Genomic DNA, 26,981 nt, shown 5'->3' on the forward strand with positions numbered 1-26,981 from the left:
GAATTTCATTTTATTGAAATGTCCTGAAACTCTATTCGGTTTTCATTGTACAAAATGCATAATAAAACAGCGAGAGATTAAAAGATTTACTCAATACTTCTTACTGGTTTTAGGTGCTTTCTTATAATCCAATTCCACTCGTAAAAATTATTTAAAAAAAAATGAAAAATCAAATTGTTTAGTTTCTATTCCCGTGAACACAGTCAGACAGTTTGTCCTTTATAGTTTATTTTGTCCATCTTTAGTACAGTGGTATAATTTTTAGGAATAACGTATCATGACTGGAAGAACTTTTCCGGTCACCATTTTAAACATTAACGACCGGCTTGTTTGTGTTATGTAAAAAAGGTTAGTATCGTGAATTGAGCACTTTAAAAATTTTAGTTTTTTTTTTAGAATTGACGTTTATTTTATGTTCAGAAATAATTTAGAGTAATTTTAAAATAGAGTTGGTAACAATCAGAGAAATGCAGGAAAAGTGAAAATGTATTACCTAGATTAATTACTTTCTTGTCTTTGTCGAGTCATTCCAGATGTTTAAAATCTGTCGTTCATTTTTATTGAAATTTATACGATACGAAAGTCTAACAGTTTAAATCTAAATTTAACACTGTTAACTTTTTCATTAACTATTTTTATCAAAGCATTACACATTGAAACCAATAAATATGTAAAATTGTACCACTTCAGACACAGAAGGGTTGAAAAGAGAAGAAAGACTAGGTTATAAAAATTAAATCATATATTCGATCTGTGATATCAATCAGAGAATAAGACATTTTATCAGAGATCGAGGAGACTTCATAAACGTCACCAAGAGCAACTTAACAAAATCAATCTGATTATATTTTGGACAAAGACGATGCCCCAAAATATAAACCAGTATATATATAAGAAAGTTAATGAAAGAATTAAATAATTTAGATTTAAATTGTTGAATGTTATTTCCATGTCTTAATTTCTTTGCTTATTTTGAAGCGCATGTTTACTAAAGGAGGAAAAAAAACTGAAAAAAAAAATTATATTTGAAATTCCATCAAAGTGTTCTCTATTAAGTAGGAAGAAGATTTTATCAATTTTTTTTTTCTATATATGTCGATGTAAAGATATGATTCCCTATCATGGTCCCCCGGGGCGTCATTATTTAGAATCTATACTACCAAAGGATGCTTCAAAGATTAATCTTAGCTTTTCTGGCTCAATGTTTCTCAATAAAAAGATTTTGTTTCTATATATTTTATTTTAAATGTAAAACGTAGATTCCTTATTGTTGCTCTGTACTACCCTCGGGAATCTAAGGCTGCAAAATCCTTCACTTTGGCTTATTTTAGCGGTGCCATGGTTAGCTGATAAAATTTTGATCAGCAAATTTTCACCCCTCATTATGCTCATGGAATACAAGAAATATTCCTTTCAGAGTGCTGCATCAGCAATTTTACTACCTCTTAGTATTGTTTTACTTAACCATGTTTAACTTTGTGTCAAGTGGTATTCAAAAGAATGTTAAACGTATTGAGTCTTATCAAAAATATTATTTTCCCCTCTTTTGCAAAGTGTCGGTATTCTGTTTCCGCCAAAATTATTTGCATACCTTTGAGCAAGCAAAACGCAAAATTTTACACCCGCTATAGAAACGCACTACACGGTATAACAATTTATAGGTAATATTATATCCATAAAAAATAACACAAACAACATGTTTGATGAATGAATATTTCATTTATTATATATGTATAAATGACGACAAACAAATAAAAGATAAGTCAGATAAAAGGAGATCACTCTCAAACAATACATCACTGAAAATTTTTTGTGCAAATACCATATATTAGTTGATCACTTTTATATTTCAAACTTTATTTAGAATATATCAAAATTAACTTTCCAGTATCCATAAAATAACAATGAGCAAAAAGGTTGCAAACAAAAACAGCCAAAGTAAAAGCATGCAATGTTTGTTCCCCCCTGACTTTCTCCTAAGACAAATTTGTCATTTTCCTAATGATGCCACATTTTTATTTCAGTGCATATATTAGCAGATACTTCAATTTATTTAAAGACATCAACCGTAAAACTTAAATCCTCTTCAAGACTTTATGAATCTAATTTTTTGATGTCAACTGGGATTTCATTTTTGGTTTTAAGTCAAAATTTAGGGGTTTACTTTTCTCTGCATTTGTCAGAATGTGATGAAATCAGGAAATGTTAACCTGGAATTGATAAACATTGAATTGCTGCAGCATCCATTATCAATTAACTTTTGTGACCACTGGATGGCTTAAATTCAAAGCAAAAAAATGATCTTGCTTTAATTAGTTATGATACTGTTAAAAAATTAAAAGTGAAGAATTATATGATATGTTGATGTGTCGGCAGCATGACTGCGATTAATCCAGGACACAAAATGTTGTACGGGATAAGCCCCTGTTGATCGGCAATCGAAGTCATGTAATAAGGTTGACGTGTTAACACTGTTTCCTACCACTATGGTCAATATATACCATACAATAAACACTGAGTCAATTCTTAATGCTGTGTAAGTCCAGGTCCCGGGATCATTAAACAGACTTAGACATTATTTTACCGCTTGTAAAATGTTTAATAATTATTGAAAGAATCTCTTGTTTTGAAGAAAACAAAACTTTTGTAAAGCATTAATAAAAAGTATTTTAAATTTTGTATAATTAACTAAATTAATCAAAATTCTAGAACAAAATGAACATTCCATCTTTCGCTTTTAATGATGTTTTATAATAACATTTGGTCCTGGTATTATATGAATGAAGGGGAAACTTATGTTTTTATGCAGTGGCCATTTGTCAAGGGACAAACCCTAATTCTTTATTTGTTAGTACAATATATTTTCATCTTCTCAATTTCAGTATCAAATGACCGTGAAAAGCATGCAAAAAATATCAATGACTCTTAGCTCTCCAGATCCGGGGGCTCAATAAAGGTTTTTTTTTTTTCTTTTGAACAAAATTGGTTCTATGTCGATATCATCGCCGGTATTGTCGTCGTAAAAATTGAAGAGTAGTGAAAGTATATAGTCCTTTTATATGGAGGCATCCTCAGGTAAGTAGAAAATAAATGTTTAATTCATGATTCCTAGGGTATTGTTTTTTCGAAAATAGACAATCAGTACCGGTCACGGTAGCCTAGTGGTAGAGCGTTTGCTTCGTGATCGGGAGGCCCGGATTCGATTCTCGATCGCGGCGCCGCGTCATACCTAAGACGTAAACATAGGTAGTGACTGTTCCTTCGCCAAGCGCTCGGCACTAGAAGTGAAAGTCACGGGTCTTTCGGATATGACCTTAAAAACGTAGGTCCCGTGTCACGGTAGGCGTTGGCACGATAAAGAACCCTCACTGCTCAATGGCCCTGAGTGCCGAGTATAGGTCTAAATTTGAAGCCCTTCACCGGCATCGGTGACGTCTCCATATGAGTGAAAAATTCTCAAGAGGGACGTTAAACAATATACAATTAATCAATCAATCCTATAACAGTGAAATAAGGTGAGTGTTGTGGTCCATTGTCCTCTTGTGTCATTGGCGCTTAAATGAAAATGATCTTTATTTAAAAGTTATAATAAATTGGCCTCCATTTTCTTGTTTTAATGGATGATATTTTTCAGGTCAGGAGTGTCAAATAAAAAGTCAGAAAGATTCCTCACGATCAGATGATAGAAATCATAAGTACCCGGTATAATGTTAAAGATATGGAATGACGTAAGCTTCATGATAGTATGCTTCCATCTTAAATAATAGAAAATATGATTCGGATACAAATTAAAGAAGAAGTATGCCAAAAAAAAGTGATTGTCCATCGTCAACTTCCCCAGATTTAACTCCTATAGAAACACGATCGTTTTTAGATAACTGAAGAACAGTGACAGCGGAAGTGTCGTCATAATCAGAACGGCGTCCGTCCGACCTCGTTTCGAATATTTCCACTCCGTTGACTCTCAGAGCAGTAACTGTAACCCTTGAATAAGCTTCAGTATTATACAAAAACAAATAAAACCCATCCCGATCAGCAGTAAATATTCCTGTACTTGTTGAGTAGCCATGGTGATAACTACCGTGAGCTTGATTATAAACAACTGGAGTACTGTTAGAGTCACGACTTGCGTGAGCGAGAAAAGCTGGAAAAGTTGATTTTGACACTGAAAAGAAAACAAAGAAAAAAAGGTGTTTAAGAAAAAATATTACGATTTAATTCTATTAAATCTGAAGAAACTTACTAAAAAATTCTTTGTTAAATTTCTATCATCCTTTTCTTTAGTTCTTAAAAAAGATGGCTTCAAAATGTTGAGTGCAACGTGAAGTGGAACGTAAAGTGCAACGCTCACAACGATGATGATAATGATAATAATAATGGTCATCACCATTTTACTACGTTGTATTTATTGCTTAGTGTTTAATAGAATTCAATAGATGATAAGGAAGCATTATCATGATAATGAGGGAAGCGTATTCTGACACCTACGAGTTTCATCTATATTTTCTGTCGCTGTAAAAGAAACTTTAAAAATAACGTACATGTAAATATACAAGATCGAAAATTTTGGGGAATTGAAACGGTGTTGAATTTAGAATAAATAAAATGCAATGAAAACTGTGGAAGGAAATTACCGCCAAAAGACTATTTATCTTGCTTTTATTCATATTCTGCATACTTCTACATTCTTTGTTACTATTGTAACTATATGTTACTTTAATGTTTTCATAGTCGACTTTATTACATTTCACTTTAAACTTTTATCATTCTTCATTTTGTCCTCACTTGTATGTTGCTTTATTCCTGTAAATTCATTCTTCTTTCTTTTAATTTGATACAGTTTCTTAAATAAGTTATTATGATTATCTCTATTACAAACATAAATTTAATCACGCAAACAATAAAGGAATGAAGAAGAATACAAGTTTTTCAAAATTTAGTGCGGATATATAACGCTAGGATGTTTGCTACGAGTGCTGGTAAAATTGGGTAAGCAAACCCGGGCTGGCATTCTTTAAAATACTTCAATGATGCCTCTCCCCACACATTTTGCAAGAGTAAGGGTAATATAGTATGGTAGGAAGAAAATTTGGTACTGGAAGAAGTTGAACCTAACACCCTTCACCCCATCTCCAACCCTTACCTTCCACCCCGAATAGGATTTTTAGGGTAGGACAATTTACTTTTCTTCTTCTTCTTTTCTTTTCTTTGTTTTTTCTTCCTTTTTCTTTCTTTTTTTTTTGGTTTTCGCCTTTCAATTTTTTATGCAGATAGGTTGAAATTTTTTCTCAGGGTGCAGGGGGAGATGGAAATGTTCATTGAAAGGCTGCTTCCCCCAACTGTTTTTTAAGTAAGGTTAATGTAGTATTGTTAGTCCAAAAATTGGTATTGAAAGAAGTTTACATCGAAAGAAATGCCTTCTACCCACCTCCTTTCCCCAATAAAAGTATTTTCGATTTAGGGCAACTTAGTTTTTTGCTACTCTTTTTTTTAGGTTAGTACAAAACAATTTCTCTGGCTGCCCCCGTTTCAGAAATGATGCTACATGGCTGTAAATTGAATTGTTTTTAGGACCTTCCATTGAAATGAATTTAACTTTATTTCACGATAGTAACTGCTCATGTGCGTGATCCTGGGACCAGGGCTTTGCATAGGAATTCGGGCGCTATGGATATTTCAAGTCAGAACCAGGCTAGAACCAAGCATACTTGAGACTTCCCTCGGTCTTTTTTTTTGAAAATATGTATCAATGTATTTGTATAAAAATAGCACTGTTCAATAAAGAAATTAATATCCTTGAGTAAGCACACAGTATTTGACATTAGAATACATGTAACTCAAAAAATTATTTTGTCAATGTCTCGTTTAGCCCCCCCCCCCCCCCCCCCCCCCCAAAAAAAAATCTACTTTTTGGCTTAATTTTTCTCACCCATCTTAGGAAATTGGAAGTAGAAAATAGTCTTGTCCGATTTATAGGAAAAGTACTTCTAACTGCACAACTAGGTTAAAGGCTACCCAAAGGTAGATCAGTGTATGCAGAGCGTCGGGAATTCGATTATGACGTCATGGTGATATTGTACAAATGAATCTTGGCGAATAAATGATAATTTTCTTTTTCATATACTGTTACATTGTACATACTTTGATTTCTCGTGATTATTGTAAATATTAATCAATGTGTAACTTATCTTGTCATTATAACCTTATTCGAATGTAAAATCAAAGCCAACTTGATCTCACTGTACTAACAGATATGAAGTCATAGGCTAGTTTGACACGCAGTTTCTCTGTACTTGAGACGCAGATAAAGCTATTAGTGGAACTGAAAATATGGAAATTAAACCTATTAAAGCATGATCTGACTATAACTGATTCATATTTTTGAATGCATTAATCAATAGTACACAGTCTTATTTAATTGATAACTATTATGTCTCTTATAAGCAGCAGTTATGCACTTTTATGCAGAAACATACTTCAATCACGTGTACAACCCCCTAAAATCTCAAAAGTTCAACAATATCCGCTTGATTATAAATCATAATATTTTATACACATGTAGCTACTGTCCCTACTATTTTGAAAAATGCTGGGAGCAAGTTGTGCGCTGTTGATTTTTTCCGTAGTTTTACATTTCTTCAATGCGTATAGTGTAAATGCACATAGTTTATCAAAAGCCGGTGTAAAGACGAATAATGACCCCCATCGAATAATGACCGGGGGGTCATTTTTCAACGACAAAAAATGACCCCAACCCGTAGAAAAAAATCATTTTTTGTAGGAAAAGGGTCCTAGGGGGTCATTATTTTATACGTTAGTCCTATAAAATAATGACCCCATTGAGAAATTAACCCCTTTAAAGTGATACAAAATATACACTGTTTGATATCTTTTTTACAGCAAAATTAATTTTTACAATTTCTGTAATCAGAAAAATACAAGAAGTCGTATGAAATAATTAAGAGATTCACGTAGTCTTTCAATGCTAAAATTGTGTTTTAAAAGAGATTCTTTAATTGTCAAGTAAATAAAATTTCTTTTTAATATTCCTCCTTATAGAGGTGCTTAAAGAATGATATTCCACTTCTTTTTATATTAGAAATCAAACCATGCAAAAATCAGGTTTAAATACTCTTTAATAGGAAAACTTTAATTTTCTGTCATTTCAACTTTTAGATGGTTTAAGTTTGGCAATATCCTATTTGACAATAAAAGAGGAGAAAATTTTTATACCCCCCCCCAAAAAAAAAGAACATTACGTTAAATCAAAACAAAATAAAAATAAATGAAAAGCAAAAATATAAATAAAACTCTATACCTTTCAATAATTCTGAAAGAGGCTTTAGATAAAATATTGAAATGAAGTTAAGATTCACACAAGTACCATCATATCATAATTTACTTCGCAATGATTAAAGCATACTTTAAATATTGGTGGAGGTATACTTGAAAGTATTGTGGCAAAGTAACAGTTAAAAATTTGTAGAATAGTAGATTATTTTTAGCTTATTTTTAATTCCTTCTTATAGAAAAATAAAGGTAGGGTGTTTTTTGTTTGTTTGTTTGTTTGTTTTTTTTTTTGCTTTTGTTCAATATTGACTTCCTCCTAAAAAAGAAAGGGGTGGGGTAAGTATAAGACCTAAAATATGCTCTGTAAAGCTATGGGCTAGTGTAAAATACACAGTCATTCTAATGCAAAAACTATACATGTAGACATAAACTTTTGATTTAGCACACATTATTCATTACATTTCTTTAAACGTAGAACCTACTTCGTATGACATCATAACTGGTAAATGTGTTAAACCTGTGCTAACCCATTTTAAAGACGTCATAATTAATTCAATGCCACTTTTTCCCGTACTTGACAGCTTCAATAAAAATGGTCGAAAATACTGCATTTTGAAATTCCCAGAATTCAATCATGCCAACATAATCTTAATTCCATTCATATATATATATTTTGGTCTATAATGCTTAATGGCAATATATTTCTGTAATAAGAGAAAATATGTAAGCACCTTTTATTTACTAGATCTAGACTGGAAGTAGACAAACCCAAGACTATCTAGTGTAATGAAATTACAATGTACATACAACTTTCCTAATAATTTGAATGTTATGTAACCATTTTGAAGGAATGCATAAATCGTAAAAAAGCTTTAGTTGCCAGCTATATAGTGTAATATCTTGATGAAATGTGTCTAAGTCAAAGATGTACGTGTTGTAGATCGTTTGTTCGTGTGTACATTTTTGTGATATCTGTAATGAAATGGTGTGCATTCCTTTTAACAATTATTTGTTACCTATTCATATTCTTGTTTGATTACAATTTTTTAATTAAATATGATCTTTTTAAAGTAAAAGTACAATTTCTGATAAATATTTAATCTGAAAGTAACCCCAAACAGTCATTTAATTATTAAATCACGTGTAAGTGCAAAAAGGTCAAGAATATGAGAATCGGTAAATAGCCTATCTTTCATTAGTTAGAGAGGAAAGGTATATATTTTAATCATTTTTTGTAATCATTTCATGTCCTTCATCATATTGAACATTGAAAACATTGTGACAAAGACTTCTAAAAAATATTTACAAATACACATGTAGGGTGCATAATTGACTAAAAATAATAGAGTTCATTTGACTATTTTCTTTTTAATGGTGGACTTATCTTTTATTTTAATTGAATGAAAAAGAAATTATTCTTGATAAAATATTGTTTAATATTATTCATTTAAAAAAGTTTATAAACGACGATGTTTGAAGAAGTATTTTTGTGATTTTTCATATTCCCTTTATAACAAGTACCCCTAAAAAAATTGAAAATGTGAAGTCGCAGTATGTAAATACCATACCAAGTTTCACAGCCTGTTCTAGATTAAAAAACAAGGAAACATATCATGATATCTTAACTGATTGATCAGCAAGTACTAATTTATCATTTTGAAAAGTTTGAAAATATTGTGACAAAGACTTTTCCAACATAGTTTCTACCTTAATTCTTGTTTTACTCTACCTTTTTACTCAGTTCTGAGTATATTTTTCAGAGAATTTAATATGAAAATCAGAACAAACATTTTTAGTCTTGTAACGTCTTCTTTATAATGTATCTTAATATGAAAAGTTAATTGAAGGCCATTTCTTTTTATGTCCCCGTAATCGAAGATTCGGGGGTATATAGTTTTATCGTGTTCGTCTGTATGTCCGTATGTCTATCTGGCGGTTTGTTTGTCCGCAAAAACCTTAACCTTTACCATAACTTTTCATTTATTGGAGCTTTCACTTTCATATTTAATATGTATATTCCTTGTGACAAGACCTTACTTTGGGTACCACTAAATTTGACCTTTTGACCTTTACCTTGGAGTTTGTCCCATTTTACACAAAAATGCCAAATTTTTACTTTGGCCATAACTTTTAAATGGTAGATAATAGTACTCTCATGCTTCAAATATGTAGTTTTTTTGGCATTACCTTTCATTGGATACTAAAAACATTGACCTTTTGACCTTGACCTTGGAGCTTTCCGTACTTATGTTTTTTTTTTACCTTGGCCATAACTTTTGAACGGTAAAGGCTAGGGTATTCATACTTCACATATGTAATCCTTGTTACATTAAACAATTTTCTTAAGAAATCATCAATTTTGACCTTTGAGTTTGACCTATCTTTCAAAAACTTATCCCTAGCCATTACTTTTGAACAAGTGGTGCTAGCTAGGGCTTTCCTATTTTGCAGTTGTATTTCTTGTGAGAAGACCCTGCTTTGGGTTACAATATATTTAAATTGTATTTAAGAAAAGTTTAATCTTCGCCATGTTGCCATACAGGGGCATAGCTGTTTCACAAACACATCTTTTTATTTATAAGGATTTGCGCATAAGAGATGGATACCTCAAAGCGTTACAGACGGACGGACGGACATCCCGATCACTATATACCCTCCCGCTTTTCAAGCGGAGGATAAAATAATATATAATAATGCGGTTTTTTCAGTCAGTTCGATCATTTCCACCATCAAAATCAATGTTTACCTAACCCTTAAGGCTTGATAAATCTTTTACTCCTTTAGATTCTGAATCATTTCATTTACCTTAAAATATGACAATAATTGTATAATGTTATGAGATCAACATATCATCAGTTTATTCCCAATAAGCTCAGGTGAACATTTTGTCCAATATGCTTCTTTATCTAATTTTTTCTGCCCCCTAAAAATTTTAGCTTTAATCTACAGGGAGTCATTTTTCTACGGGGGTCTTTTTTCTTCACGTGGGTTCTGCAACTTTTTAGGGAAGTGACACTTTTTCTACGGGCAAAAGGGTCATTTTTCTACGTCGAATAATGACCGGGGTCATTTTTCGCTGTCGAAAAATGACCCCCGGTCATTATTCGATGGGGGTCATTATTCGTCTTTACACCGGCAAAATTGATATAATTTCCGGGCATGGAGAAGTTGCTCCCAGCACTTTTCGGTTTAAAAAATTTGTCTTAAAGAAAATACAATCAATTTCATAGTGAAAAATTATCCGTATATCGTTGAACTTTTACGATCTTTGTATCCGTACATATTTTTTTTTTATTTTAAACATGTCACGTGACAAACAGCTGATGTACTTGAAGTCGCGTTGGCCAAACTCGTTTGAGATCCCATACATACATATGCATTAGTATAGTTCCAATTAAATTAAAACTCATGCTAATAAAAATAATATCAACTTTATATTGATTTTTTTGGAATATTTTAAGGCTTATTTCCTATGGGCGGCCTTAACCGAGCTGCGTGCAAATAATTATTATTTGGTCCAGCATAGTTTTTTCCTATTTCGAGTATGCTGAATCCGAAAAAAATATGCTGGCCTTCGTAAAAATAGCTTAAAAGAGGTCAAAATCGCGTTTCAAATTGGTGGACATCATTTTTTTTATTTTCCCCTAATATCGTTTAAAAGGAGAAATAAAGTGTGAATTTCTTACTGAGTGTACTACAAGTATAAAAATGAATGCTGACACGATTAGTTCAACTCAGAAAATTTAGTCGTTTCTACACTTAATTCGAATTTTTTCTGTTTTTTTTTTTTGTCTTCTGTTCTATATTTTACTTTGTTTAGGATTTACATTTGCAAATATCCATACACTGCAGATTTGTATTTTTCCTCTGCATCTCGCTATTCGACAACTGAATGATGGTGAAGCAGTAAGTTAGGAGTCAAAATGGGGATTCAAAATGGCGGATATTCATCTTTTTTTCAAATCATTTCTTAATGTCGTTTACAAAGGAGAAAGAATTTGTAAATACCTTACTGAACGTAGTACCACTATGTAAAATGCCAACAGAACACTAATTTGATCACTTTAAATCGGAAAATTTAGTCGTTTAAATTTGAAATGTGTTAATTTACTCAAAATGACATCATATACACTCGAATTTCGCAGAAACTGCTTAATTCTGAGTCGCTTTGCACACAATAAATTACAGTTTGTTTTTTACATATATAATATATATATAGTATATTGATTAGTCCATTAAATATGAACAAAAAAAAATAATATTTGAAAATATTCATTTTTCTCTGGAAATATTAAATACAAACTCGACTTTTAAGAGTTTCCAAATTTCCCCTTCGTATTTAAAAGTATGATTTCCAAAGCCTTTCAGCCCCTGTTAACCTTAAATCAACCCTGAATCCTGTCATTATCAATTCGCTCTTCTACCTCAACATCACTCGGCACATCATTACATAAAGCTGAAGAAATTCTTGTCCGATTTCATCGAACACTTTGTTCTAGCATTTTAGCACTTATAAGTTAGTTTTATCCCCCATCTTCTATTCCAGATTTTTTTGCTTTATGTTTCAGTCTGTCTTCGGAAATTTGGTATTTTCAACACTCAAGTAAAATGGCGCCCCGTGTCAAGGATGACAATCCCTTTGGCACGTAAATAAGAGTAAGCTCACTGGGGGCCGCCAGAAAAACCATTTTTTTCTCAAAAACCGATTATTTAAACTGATAGTCCGGAGAACATGGCTGAAAAATTGCCGACTCGGCAAAACTCAATCAACCAACACTCAAGGAATAACAAATTTATGGTCAAATGTTAAAAGTATATTTTGGTTTCCAAAACCTTAACATGCAAAATGAACTAGAAGTACTGTGAGCAATTAGCTCAGTAAATGATACCTCGTCTCCAATATGAATAAAATGATAGTGTCCATGTTTTGCTATGGGAAACCCAAAATATGTGTCGTACCAAAAAATAAAATAAAACGTCACAGTGGCAATATGTAATAAAGATTCTTTGAAGGTTTCATCAAAGTCCATTCAGTGGTATGAGAGGAGTTGCGGATAAGAGATGGGTACCCCAAAGTGTAACAGACAGACGGACGGGCGTACCGATTATTCTATACCCTCCCGCTTTTCAAGCGGGGGATATAAGATATTCTCTCGATATTCAAGACATGTAGCTCTTTATATTGTGACCTCGTATAGATTTGTCGTCTTGAAGGGTAGAAAAGTCATTCTTTTAGCAAGAAAATTCTCAAAATTTATCATCTGGAATCACATTGTGTGCATGTTTTGGAAAGAAAGTTGTAATATAGCCTTATTTTTTAAAATCAGGACCAGTCTAACATCGCCAAAAATAATCAAAAGTATTGAGATTTTCAAAATATAAATTCAAATATATTTGCAATTTTACAGTAAATACACCTACTGCAGCTTGCTAGCTTGATTGATTGATTGATTGCATACTGTTTAACGTCCCTCTCCAGAATATTTCACTGATATGGAGACGTCACCATTGCCGGTGAAGGGCTGCAAATTTAGGCCTATGCTCGGCACTCAGGGCCATTGAGCAGGGAGGGATCTTTATCGTGCCACACCTGCTGTGACACGGAGCCTCGGTTTATCCGTTTAACCGCCCCATTTAGTCGCATTTTACGACAAGCAAGGGGGTACTGAAGAATATTCTAACCCGGATCCCCACGGGGTGCAGCATGCTAGAGTTCACGGTGAGATACTTTTGACTTGGCATTCATTGTAAAAAAAATTCTCGCCGCTGAAACTTCAAGTGGAAATGATTTATTTAATTAAAAATAAGGTTTTGTATGTTAACGAATGGCACGATTTGTAAAATACTCACTATTTACGATAAAACTTGCGCATAAAACAATGTTTATCTCTCGTATAAGCAAAAAGTCCATTATTTTTAAAATCGAAGCAGAAATTGAAGCAAGTTGTTTGTTTAAAATTCGGGAATGGAATGCAGAAATTCTGACGAAACGAAACTAGTTTCCCGCAAAGAAAATTTCGTTTTCTGGATAGCAATCCGCAAATTTAATGTGAAGTCAAATCGAAAATTACTTGTTTATTTCACGCATAGTACGTTTCTCCCAAATTCTCTGGCGAATCAAGCTCGTTAGAAAATGCCTTCGAATGTAAGAGTTCGAGGTATATAAGGAGTGTAGGGACGTTAACCGAGGTTCTTACTTGTAGGAGTACGAATACACCTAACAAGAGGCCCATGGGCCACATCGCTCACCTGAGTAACTTACAGTTTATTCTTTACCAGATTCCCCTTCTTGCTATACCTATCGTGTCCCCACTCCCTTCCTTTTTATGGTGTTTATACTTTATAATCCACACTACACCAGGATGCTTCCACATACGTTTAAGCTTTCCTGGTTCAGTGGTTTTGACCCTACCGATTTTTGTCTTTTCTTGATTATCTCTCCTTGTAAATGGAATTGCCCCTTCATTTTAACAATTTTAACTCCTCTTTATCCAAGGATGCTTTGTTCCAAGTTTGGTTAAAATTGGTTCATTGGTTCTTGAGAAGAAGTCGAAAATGTGAAAAGTTTTCAGATAGACGGACGGACGAAAGACAGTGTGATCAGAAAAGCTCACTTGAGCCTTCGGCTCAGGTGAGCTACAACTAGAGACGTAGCATTATTTTGTACATCTGTATAACATCCCTCTCGAGAATTGTTTACTCATAGCCATGGAGAAGCCATCTCTTGCCAGTGAACAGCTGCAAATTTTGTCCTTAACTCGGCAATCCTAGCCATTGAGCAGTGAGGAGTCTATTTCGTGTCAGCATCTGCTGCGACATGAGACCTAAGAATATACGTCTCATCCGAAGGACCGAAGTCCATGTCCCATAGTGGGATCCTGTGACGTAAAGATTGACTCCTTCAACTGTACTTTGCGACTCTAGAGCAGACGCAGTAACCACAGTGTCACGCGGGTGACTTGGAGGGGGGGGGGGGGGTAAGAAAAAGAAGACACAATTAGTTAAACATAGTAAATATGTCATCACCCGTAGACTTTTGAAGATTATCTATGTTTACCTGAATGGTTAAAATGATTTAATCATAAAAACATAAAAATAGTATACCTATATTTATTCATATTCTTATTCATTCATATAGGACGGATGACTTTAATTAAAAAAACTGAAAACGATAGTATTTAGGGGCTATGAAGGTGAACGACTGACCACGGAAGACTAGCTGCATACTGAGACTTCCCCGGGGGAAGTCTCACTGAAAGTCTTTCGAAGAAAGCAACACTATATAGTCAGTCTTCTTGGGGGATCTTACCATCTAGAGAGATACCCGAGGGAAAAATATGCATCGGGTACATACCTGGCGACCGCTTCACTAACAGGTATAGTTCGTAAACGTAGACGTAAACTTGAACGTAGCACGTAAGTGCTACTCACTAAGAGTTACGATTTGCAAATTACGATTAAACTTGATCGTAAATCTACGAGCAGTCAGCGGCACTCTAAAAATACTTACGTGCACAAAATTTCATGAAAAAAGAAATAAAAAAACGACAATATAAGCAAGACACTAAGTGATTTGTCACTTTCTTACACTTCTGTCTGTTTTTCATTAACAACAAAAGTATATTTTGTTTAGACTGTGTCTGATCTTAAAATCACACTGTCCAAATTAAAAAAAAAGATACAATACAAAAAAACATCCATTTGACAATTATATAAACACTATTAATTTTCAATTTTATTTTAAAGCCCAATATATTCTGCTCTCTATCATAAAAATCAAGCAATTAAAAATGCAGTTTAAAATTAGATCGAATGAGTTTTGAATAAGATAGCTTACAAGATAGATGCACGTATTCTGCACACCCTTTATAAAAATAAATAGTGACATAGAAATGAAATTAGAATTAAAAATAAATTTAAAAGAATTTTAACTCTATTCCTCACTGATTCTTATTTTTCTTTTCGAAATAAATTAATTTGCTAGAAAATGAACACAGTATACGTAAATTTGTGAAAATAACCGAATTTCTTTAAAATGAAAATGTAGTTACTTACTGGATTACTCAAAATAAAATCAAACTAACAATTTCTAACTTATGAAAACTAATATACGTAAATGTAAACAGAGGTCAGAAGAACACGGAGGATGTCCACTTTTTGGCATAAATATTGCTACATAGCAGAATTTTCTTCAGACAGGCTATGTTGTTATCCCTTTCTACTTTTTGTTGCTTTTTGGTCGGGCACCGGCAAATTCTAGGAGTTGGACATTTTATTATTTTCCTTTGCTTGTCAGATTACTCTTGGAAATTACCCCCTTCTTTATTTTTTGAGGGGGGTTACAATTAAATTTTATTTGATTTCATTTTGCTTCTCATGTAAAATTTTGGGAACTTGCCCCCCCCCCCCCCCCCTTTTTTAAACCATTGTTACGGGCAAAGCTCCAATATATACAAAAACCTACACAAGATATACAAGGAGGGTTTTGTCGGTTGCTGGATCAGCGTTTGTTAAAGACAATTTGAATCAATTTAGAGATTTAGATTGAATAAATTTGTTTTATAAGATTAACTTGCAAATTGTAACAGTAAAATATTTTCCTGTATTATTTTCCCTATGCTTTGAACGGGATATTGCAATGAATAGTTTGCTAACATATTTGCTTATTTATTTATACTAATCTAAATTTTTAAAACATGCGTATGAGTTTTGGCAATATTTAAGATAATAAACATGACGAATTGCAGGTGCAGATCCAGAAATTTTTCAAAGGGGGGTTGAAGTATTTTTCAAAGGGGGGGGGGGGGGGGGTTGAAGGCGAAAACAGTTAAAACGTACGTTGTACACATATATATATATAGTTAAATAACTCAATAGAATATCGATACAGGATGGAATATGGTTTTTGAAAGTGAAACGTTGATCAATCTGGGAAAAAGTACTTGTATAAATTACCAGAAAGTTTTTGAAAAAGAAAGGAAATAAATCTACGAACCTGAAAATCCTATTTTGTAAAGGGAGGGGGTTTTATTTTGTTTTTACAACCAAATTTCTTTATATGTTACGACATTGGCCTTTCATCATACATTTTCTATAGTAAAAACACAAAAAATTGGAACTTTCTTATTTCCCTTTCTTTTTTTGCAAATCCAAAGGGGGGTGCAACCCCCGTAACCCCCCCCCCCCCCCTCTGGATCCGCCACTGAATTGTATCACGTGCAGTTTTAATTTCTAACAGAAACATAAAACGAAAATGTCAATATGTATATACAGTCCGGTAAAAAAAAAACAACACTTTTGTAATATGTTTTGTTTTGTATCACCACGAGTGTGTCAAAATTTTTAGCAGGGAGTAAAATAACTTTTAGAGTTAGGTAAAATAAAACATTATACACCATTGTGGCGTATACTTAATATTGTAATTAAGATACGTTAAATGCGAGAACGAATAAAGATATTCAATACATATAATTTGATCCTAGTTATAAAAAGGAATAGAATAGGTATTTTCATTTTAGTGATCTATTTTCCATTCTTTGTCTCTCTCTCTCTCTCTCTCTCTCTCTCTCTCTCTCTCTCTCTCTCTCTCTTTGAAGACAAGGACAAATAATGAAAGATATTTATTTTTATTTCGTAATGATATAGATTTCTTTCGTTTTCTCTCCTCTTCTCTCACTCTCAAGCAAATACAAATACACCCCCTTTGTCAGAAGAGTTCCAATAAGTTGGTCGTATCTGCCCAGTCCTAAGTGCTAAGTTTTGCGAAACGCTCCTTTACGTGCACCTCTAGCAATGGTAAACGTTATCGTACGTTTACGATTTGCAATTTGTTAGTGAAATGGTCGCCTGATTTTATAACGATGATCATTGAAAATTTTTAATTCGATTGATAAAGATTTAAGGCAAAAGTTAAAAAAAAAACTCGAATAATCCCGGCCCGAGTTTACTTACCTCGTAGCGAACACCATGCCACCTAGCGTTATTATGCCGCACTTAATTTTGACAACTTGTACTCGTCTTCATTAAATATGCTTTGTTGTTTGCGTGATTGAATTTACGTTTGTAATAGAGATAATCATAATGATTTATTTAAGAAACTATATCAATTTTAAAGAAAGTAGAATGGTTTTGCAAAAATAATGCAACATATAAATGATGAAAAATGAAGAATGATAGAAGTAAAAAGTGAAATGTAATGAAGACGAATATGTAGTCAATAAAGTAACATATAGTAACAATAGAAGCAAAGAACGTAGAAGAAGGCAGAATAAGAATAAAAGCAAGATATATCGACTTTAGGCGGTAATTCCCTTCCATAGATAACCTCTACGAAATGCAAAATTCATGGTTTCTATAATAATTACTATCAGTGCATAGAATCTATATTTTGATGGTCTTGTTAGTGTCTCTAAATTCCATAATTGTAATTGATAGAAAATATATATTCAATTTATTCCATCGCCACTTTATGTTTACAAGACTCTTGCAAGCATATGATTTATTTCTATGATCTTCAAAAAATTACATAAGCTTTGAAGAAATCCAGCACATTCTAATACAAGAAATGGAAAGAAAAAGTTATCATTTTTAACTTATCACGCCAGGAAAGGAAAATACAGACAATAAAATTACGTTTTTATGTTATTTTCAGTGTCAGTTTCATCAAATTTAATCCCTCATGTAATCTTTTTATTTCAAAATACTTGTGAAAGTTTCATAGCAAAAATATTTATGCAAAAAGTATCAATTTTACCGCTTGTGTCTTCAATCATCAGCCATCCTGCGAACGTGGATGTGGCTATCATTCTCTTGGCGTCGATATACACAGATTCTCCAGAGTTCATCCAGGCAAACGTCATGTAACTGCTGCTGTCATAATTCCCGCTGCTCGAGTCTACCCAAATTACTGGCATAGAATTACCGTTACTGAATACAAACTTACACACAAAATCGTAATTTCCATAGATAAGTCCTGACATCATGAAAACGTAAAGACCAGAACGAGGCGCCACAAACTTCCCTGTAGTCGTTGAGTAAGCATCATCCGTGTCTAGGGTTTCGTTGTTAAAGATAATGCGAGAACCATTCACCTCATGCGAAAGGGAAGCATAAAATGCTGTGCAATCTGGAAATGATAGTTAACAGTTTGGTGTAATCCATGTTAGTTTCTTTTTCATATGAATGAAATAATAAAACATGGAAAATTTTAAAAATGGACGATAAGGAAAATGTTATTATGTATACATTGTACAGCGAAATTTCGAGGCTAAAACATTTTCAACCAATTTGCATATTGTTCAACAAAATGATTATTCAAAGGGGGAAAAAAGTCGTAAGGGTTACTTTTTGTATACCATTAATAAAAAAAATGGAAGAAAGTCATGCCTGTTTTACTGATCATCCAGCCAGAAAACATGGTATGCATCGCTTCAGCTCGCCCGCTTTTGACTCTGACCCAGACTTTGTCCTTATTGGTGAGGTTTAGGACGGCGAAGGAGGTAGTTGTGTCATAGTAAGATGAAGCTTGGTCGGACTTTGTTGTTCCCATTTCAAATCCATTCACTAAAAGCGCAGCCTCAGTCAACTGTCCGTAAGTCTCTATGCTCCAAGAAAACACATAAAAACCTGTTGTAGGCGCACTAAAAATCCCGGAGTTAATGTCGTAGCCGCGTTCAATATTTGAGATCACATGATCGAAAATAATGACTCCAGGACCGGAACTACTGTTAGCTACCACATGGAAGGCAACATGGTCAGGCGCCATCACTGTAAATTTTCAAATACATTTTAATAGATGTATAAATATAACAAAACTGAGGAGAAAAGATAATTTTTTCCATAAAATATACACAGAATTTATAAGGAAAACATGCAAAATACATGCAACTAGTCATGTGCAAAACATTTCAGATATAAGAAATAGATATACATATAATGTGGCTTTCAACGTTTTTAATTATTGCTGTTTTAAACGTTAACATATTAATTTAATCGAATGTTGTGTACATCAACTACTAAACCTGAATTGCGAGGTAAATAAGGAACTTTGAAAATGTCTATATCATCGATATCATATTGACGGGGAAAAGCTGCTTCATATCTTTTAGTATATAAAAATCAAATGATAAATGTTATTTCTTCTATGCCATCCTACAGTACCCGCATCAATATTCTCTACAGGATACACGATAGGATGGGATACATGCACGATACGAAAGGATACACAGACGATAGGCTAAACACAAAACACGATATACGTAAAACACGATACACACAAAACACGACCTGATAAACGATCTTCATGATAGAATAAACGCAAAACCTGATAGGATTGATTCAAAATGAGGAACGTTTTTTTTAAAAAGACGAAGAGATTATTTTGTTTGATAACTGCAATATATCTGAATTTAAATACTTGCAAAGCTTCAAATATAAATTATAAAGTACATTTAAAGTATTATACTTGATAAAAAAAAAACCAGCTTGAAATCACTGTGGTAATTCTACAATTTTTATTTATTTATTTATTTTTTACAATGATTTAATGGATTATTATCAAATGCAGACTGTAATTATTTTTTTATTATTTTTACACAAGAGTGGAGATTTCCTATTATCACTGTAAATGTTGAAATTCTTATCTAAAGGTTGAACTATGAATTGTTTTATTACGGATATTTGAACATACATGTAATGGCTGCACGGAAATCTCATAGATATATGCCATTTTGCACGGGTATCCTATTACAAATTTATTAAACGCTATAAATAAATTTATTTTATTATTAATGAAAAAAATATACATTTATACTTTAGGAATTAATTTACAAGTACTAAGTCATTTCACGGAAGAAATTGACGCAATGAATTAATAAAATATTTGTATTTAATTTCTAAAGCTTGCAATCTGCAGTGTATCCAAATATCGCAATTAAATATTAAAATATTAGGAAAACAAAAAATGTAGAAGACCAGCCGAAAGAATGGGTAGAAGAAATCCTCTATAACAAAATTAATAAACTAAACATGATAGATCTATCATGAACTACATCTATATAGTTCAAGAAAATTATAATTTGCTGAGTAGAAATCTAAATAAATGTTTATATAATATCGATCTGCATCAATACATGTAAACTGTCACTGTCAACAGAATATGAATCTGCAACACCTGCACGTACATGAACGCTTTCGCTCTCATATATGTACATTCCGGTAAATATCTATTTATCTTTAAACCTCGTATTCAATAACGAACATTACATGATAAAATGCTCTTTTTCCTTTACAATACAAAGCACAAAAAATAATAAATCAATATCAAAAGAGTGAAATGCGACTTTTCCGACAAAATAAATATAAATCATTGCTTTTAAACTCTGTGTGTATATCCTGTTACAAAAAAAAATAAAATAGGTTTAAGTCGGGAAATGGATTAAAACCGCTCATATGAGGAATATTCAGGGGCGGAATGCTGAAAGTTCATAACCAGATAAAAAAAAATCTAACCAAATAGCCAAAAATAAAATCGACTTCTTAAATAAAGTTCAAGACGTAGGAAATTGATTACTACTGCAAATTCATTCGGTGTTATACATTTACTCATCTTGCATGGTCACATCGGAATCAGACGAGTTCTACTGCTTTAATTTTGTAGTAAAATACCGTAAAAAATAATGCGAGCAATTTTTTTATAGTTCAGAATGTTAGAATTATTTTACCTTTTCTACGATCAATGAAATTGTTTTCTAGAATTTATTATGTCTGTATTACAAAGAAAACACGACGATCTAAAAGTTCAAATACTTGTTCCTTAAGTGCATTATTTTTTTTTAAAGTTTATTTTATGACTCATTGACATAAACATTATGGAAATATTGTACAGATTAAATAAATCAGGGGATTGAGTTTAGGGACTTTATTTCATTTAATTGTATGATTTAAAATCCGTAAATTGTATTATTATTTCATTTATAAAGATTTAAATCTCTAATGAGTGTTGTTTACACAAGGTATAAACAGAATCCCGAAAATAAATACTGTTTCACACAAGGTGATAATGCAGTACAGGTATTTTGACTGTTAATACACACGGGTCGAGGTGTCATTTAGGGGAATAGGTGAGAAGGAGGATGGGAGGTTGACCGCACACGAAGGCAGTGACTATGCTGATTAGAGAGGTACACATACGTGTCAGTTTTCTGGCAAGGATAGCTCTTCGATTTGACACTGATTTTATTTTAATTTTATTTCCACGCCGGAAATGTAAGCTGTTAAAAGTCATCATGTTTTTACTGTATTTATCACGTTTATTATTTTTAGATTATCTGATGCATGCCAAATAAAATAAATAAAAATTTCTATTTCATAGTAAGTGGTATGGTGTGATAAATTGGGTAGAGCATTTTCTTGCATTATAGGTTAAAATTTTGATTATTTTTCAAACTAGACATATCAAGGAATTTAGCAAATGAAATAGTGATAAAAATTAATTTAAACGGACAAAATCGGTGTTCAAGTTAACAGGATCAATGTCTTTTGCTTTGTAATTTTTGTAATATCAAGATTTTAAATAATCGTGCATACATGTACATGCAGATCAGAGGCGTGTTATCAGACGATAAGTCAGAAAAATAAATATTGCATTCAAAAAAGATACATTTAAATCTCCTGCTTATTAAGGTCTTCCGTCTCCAACGGAAGACCTTATTGTTTTCGTTCGGTTTCTTTTTCCCTTTTATTATTTTAACCGATTTTGTGCACGCGAGTTCTCAGAAACAACTCGTCCAATTTTCATGAAACTTTCAGATCTAGTAGGTATTGATCTGAACCTTATTGGAATTTTTTTTTATTGATAACGTCACTTCTTATCTCGAGATATTAAGGATTTTCTGATTTTTCAGAGGGTCTGCTTGTCCGGGGACCTCCTCCTAAACGGCTTAAGATATTGAGTCAAAATTTTCAGTGAAGTAAGAGGAAGGTTTGCAGATTTGCAAATGTGTGCTTAAAACTTTCTAGTGCTAAAAATCGCCGAAGCTCGGTAGGGCCCGAAAAAATGTCTCAGAAACATCACACAAAATTTTTGTTTCAAATCTTCTTATCTGGTCATAATTTGTTAAAACAATTTAAAAAAATTTGTGCAAGATGATAAACACTTTCATATGATATCATGAAAAGGGGCTGTCTCATCAAAATAGGGTCTCAGAGGGGCCAAAAGTCTTTGATCTTTAACTCTTGAATGATTAATACTTTGTGATACATTACAGAAGCAAAGATATTCATCTTCACGATTTGCAACAGTATATAATAAAATATGGATCATATATTACGTAATTAGGGGTCACAAGGGGCCAGAATGTCAAATCTTTGACGCTTTATATTTCAAAAAGGGGAAATATTTTGATCAGCAATATTGAACAAAAGATGGTCAGAATGATGTTCTAAACAATATGCACACTTTAAATTTTTGTAAAACGGCCCCTTTAGAAACTTGGAGAGATGACCCCTAAATATTTCTATTCAGCATATCTCCACAACGAAAAGAAATCTCTGAATAAGTGTTGAACAAAAAGTATTTCAATTTAAAATACCTTTCATTTGATATCAAGAAAAAGGTGCTGATCCCTCAAATTAGGGGTTCAAAGGGACCAAATGACTTTCATCTATAAATCTATTTTGATCAATATTTTGTTATACATTACTGAAGCAAAGGTTTCCATCTTAACGATTTCCATCATTATATGATAAAATTTGGATCAAATGTTGCGTCATAAGGGGTTACAAGGGGCCAGAATGTCAAATCTTTGATACTTTATATCAAAAAAAGGAAGACTATTTTGATTAGCAATATTGAGTCAGAATGATGTTCTAAATAATATGCATACTTTGAATTTAAATTAAATGGCCCCATTAAAGACCATGGGCGATGGCCCCTTAATATTTTCTATTCAGCATATCTCCACAACGAAAAAAAATCTCTGAATACGTGTTGAACAAAAAATCTTCAAAATCACAAGACTTTTAACTTGATATCAAAAAGGGGCTGAATTTTCAAATTAGGGACTCAGAGAGGCCAAAAGTCTTTCATCTATAAATCTATAATGATCAATATTTTGTTATACATTACTGAAGCAAAGGTATCCATCTTAACGATTTGCAACAATATATGATAAGATTTGGATCATATGTTACGTAATTAGGGCTTAACAGTGGCCAGAATGCCAAAACTTTGATGCTTTATGTCTCGAAAAGGGGGAAATTTTGATGAGCAATATTGAACAAAAGCTGATTAGAATGATGATCTAAGCAATATGCGTAATTTTTGCATTATTACTTCGTGGATTCTAAATACATCCATTCCGAATATCTCCACAAGGAATAGAAATCTCTGAATAAATGTTGAACAAAAAGTCAGTGAAATCACAAGACCTTTCATTTGATATAAAAAGGGGCTGACTCCTCACGTAAGGGGCTCAGAGAGGTAAACGTTTTTCATCTTTAGCTCTATAATGATCAATATTTTGTCATACATAACTGAAGTACAAGTGTTCATCATAGCGATTTGCAATAAACATATTATAAAATTTTGATCATATGTTACGTAATAAGGGGTCACAAGGGGCAAGAATGCTATATATCTGACGGCTTATATCTTGAAAAGCATGAATATTTTGATAAGCAATATTGAACAAAATTAAAGATGGTCAGAATAATGTTCCAAACAATATGCACTGTTTGTATTTTTAACAAAGAGCCCCATTAAGGACTTGGAGAGATGAACCCTAAATATTTCCATATAGAAAATATCTTCAACGAAAAGAAATCTCTGAATATGTGTTGAAAAAAAGTCTTTGAAATTACAAGACCTTTTATTTGATATCAAGAAAAACAGGCTGACTCCTTAAATAAGGGGCTCAGAGGGGTAAAAAGCCTTTCATCTTTAACTCTTAAACGATCAATATTTTGTGAAACATTACAGAAGAAAAGATATGGCACCTGATCCAACCTCTGATGTTTCAGGGTCCGTGTTCCTCTTCTGCTATTTTGTATTTTTTTTTATGAACTTTGATATTGAATATTGTTCGTTATCTCCATATCCTTCTCAACGATTTGCAACAACATACTAGTATTTTAAAATTTTGGTCATATGTTACGTAATGAGGGGTTTCAAGGGGCCAAAATGCTATATCTTTGAGGTTGTACATCTTGAAAAGGGTGGGGGGGTGGGGTGGGGGATGGTATTTTAATAAGCCATATTAAACAAAAGATGTTCAAGATATCTTGATATAAATCAGAAACTTTAAATTATATGACGAAAAACTTAATGACATTCGCTTTTAACGAATATCTCAGTCAAAATCACATCTCATCTCATCGAGAAATTCAACAAAAGACCTACTCGTTGCTCGCAACGAGATCTCATCTAGTTATTTATATTTTTTCGAGGGGGGGGGGATACGCATGCATCGTGGTTTACAGAAAATCTTCCTCAAGTAACTCTGACTAATTTAAGAAAATCATAATAATACTATTTAATCACCCCCCCCCCCAAAAAAAAATAAATTAAAAAAAAAAAATAAAATTCGATAAATTAAAAAGAAAACAGGGGATTTATTATATCAAATATATATTAAATTTTGATAATTACTGTCTGCTTTACCATAATTATTTGATTTACCCGGGTATTTATTTTATTATTAATTTATTTATTTCTTCATAAATATTATAATTTACTTATTATTTTCCTTCTACGCTTTAATATTTCTTTTAATGATGAAAACTAAGGGATAACAGTTTAAACTTCAGAAGGGTGCTGGAGGGCGGTATGATACAGCGATATACTGACAGTGGTACATTATTCTCTTTCTCGGTTAAAGAAATCTTATTTTAGTTAACAAAACGAAAACGAAACTCGGAACACCTTGGTCATTTATTCCTATATTAAAGATAAAAAGTGAGGGTTTCCGAATATACACGATAAACGCAAAGCACGATACACGATAAAACCTGATATAGGATCTACACGATTAACGCAAATCACGATAAACTGAAAACATGATAGAAAACGCAAAACACGATAAACAGAAAACACGATACGATAGGATACACACACGATAGGAAACGACCGAATTGTGAAGAATAACGATGCGGGTACCCTACTAATTGGGTATATAGTTGAAGTCCCAGCCAAACACAATAAGAGAAACTAAGTTCAAATTAAGATAACCAGGTTATAAATTTAGAATTTATTGTTTTTCAATTTTCTATGTTACATGGAATGTGGAATAAACACCTAATATCAGAAAAGTTGGATTTATTTTCAAGGGGGATGAATGAAATAGAAAAGACAGCATAAATTGTGCCTGAAAACGACAAAAACCTACTCTCCCACCCCTCCCCCCAAAAATAATTAAAATGGAGACGTTCTCTATTCACCTTATTTGGGAAGGAGGGGGGTTAGGTTTCAATGTCAGGTGGGGTATCTTTTTGATGAATATTTTCATATTACGTTGAATATAAGTTTTCACGTTCATACAGATAATTAAGTCAGAAAAGAGTCAATTTCCTCCCTTCCAATTCCAACAACGATCATAATTTCATCACTCGAGAGGAAAATGGGTGAAAGAAAAGTACTATTTTATAATTTTGGAATGTCCAGGTGTACTTTTAATTTAATGTTGAAAAAATCTTTTTGTGCACGTGGATGCCACGAGCAGGTGAACAAAACGAATTATTTGTTTTTATATAAGGTTTGAGGTCACTCAGTTAGACATCTAACAGATATTTCATAGGAAAATTAATTGCTACAATAACTGCAAAACTAACTTTTATTCGCATACGCAAGTGTTAGAACCTAATTTAACTAGCAAATATTAATCACTGCTACATGTAACCAATTGTTTTGTTTTGGTACAGAATGCTTCTTAAATTGGAGATAAACTGACAAATCGCAATTAAAAGATGATTTAGTATTACCCGAGAAGGTGATGGCCAAAATTGATAGTTTTATAATATATGATTCGATTAAAATCTAAGAAGATTCTTACATATTAACAGTGTTTCCTTGACTGAGTTTAATTCTTTCTCAAGCATCTCCGTTTTAATATCCTGATCTTTTTTGGATTGATTGAGCCTGCTGACAAGCTGCTTCAGAAATGCTGTTTGATCTTTTAATGTCTTTATTTCATCTTGTTCAGAACACGTGTCCGAGTCAGAATAAAGGGTTTGGCTTGAGCAGGAATATATCAATTGCATTGCGGATAAAATAGTCCAAAAAACTATCTTTCTTTCTGTTGCCATAGTGCTTACTTTCCAAAACTTCGTCACATGAAGAACAAAACTCAAACCTTTAAACACACACACACACACACACACACACACACACACACACACACACACACACACACACACACACACACACACACACACATATATATATATATATATATATATATATATATATATATAGGTAAAATTAAAATAAAAAAGTCAACACAGATTAAAACGTAAGCGCTTTCATTACATCTTCAGACGTTTTACAAATGCATTCTTTATCCTGACTGCAATGTCTTACAAAACTATTAATACTTTAAAAATCATTATCTATAATTGAATCTGACAGCAAGCAATTAAATGCTTGCAGTTTGTTCACACCTTTGAAACCAAATCCGACATGTGTTTATACTCTTAGC

At 32.6% G+C, this 26,981-nt stretch overlaps 1 protein-coding gene across 2 annotated transcripts in view; it reads right to left on the reverse strand.

Moving 5' to 3' along the window:
- LOC134243673 (uncharacterized) overlaps positions 1-26,631 on the reverse strand; it is a 34,592-nt gene extending 7,961 nt beyond the window's left edge. Inside the window, exons 1-4 of one of the 2 annotated variants that reach the window (XM_062725910.1) lie at positions 26,337-26,631; positions 18,676-19,056; positions 18,044-18,415; positions 2,350-4,165 (exon numbers count right to left, since the gene is read on the reverse strand). In XM_062725910.1, the coding sequence (XP_062581894.1) occupies positions 3,789-4,165; positions 18,044-18,415; positions 18,676-19,056; positions 26,337-26,589 (1,383 nt within the window). In that variant the 5' untranslated portion in view covers positions 26,590-26,631 and the 3' untranslated portion in view covers positions 2,350-3,788. Of the gene's footprint in view, positions 1-2,349; positions 4,166-18,043; positions 18,416-18,675; positions 19,057-26,336 lie in introns of those variants that run through there. The other variant, XM_062725909.1, reaches the window with a different exon arrangement.
- Positions 26,632-26,981: the final 350 nt, after the last annotated feature.

This window comes from Saccostrea cucullata, unplaced genomic scaffold, assembly GCF_032062105.1.
Source record: "Saccostrea cucullata isolate Sc308-1 unplaced genomic scaffold, CSIRO_AGI_Scuc_v1 ctg2588, whole genome shotgun sequence".
In the NCBI taxonomy this organism is placed as follows: domain Eukaryota; kingdom Metazoa; phylum Mollusca; class Bivalvia; order Ostreida; family Ostreidae; genus Saccostrea; species Saccostrea cuccullata.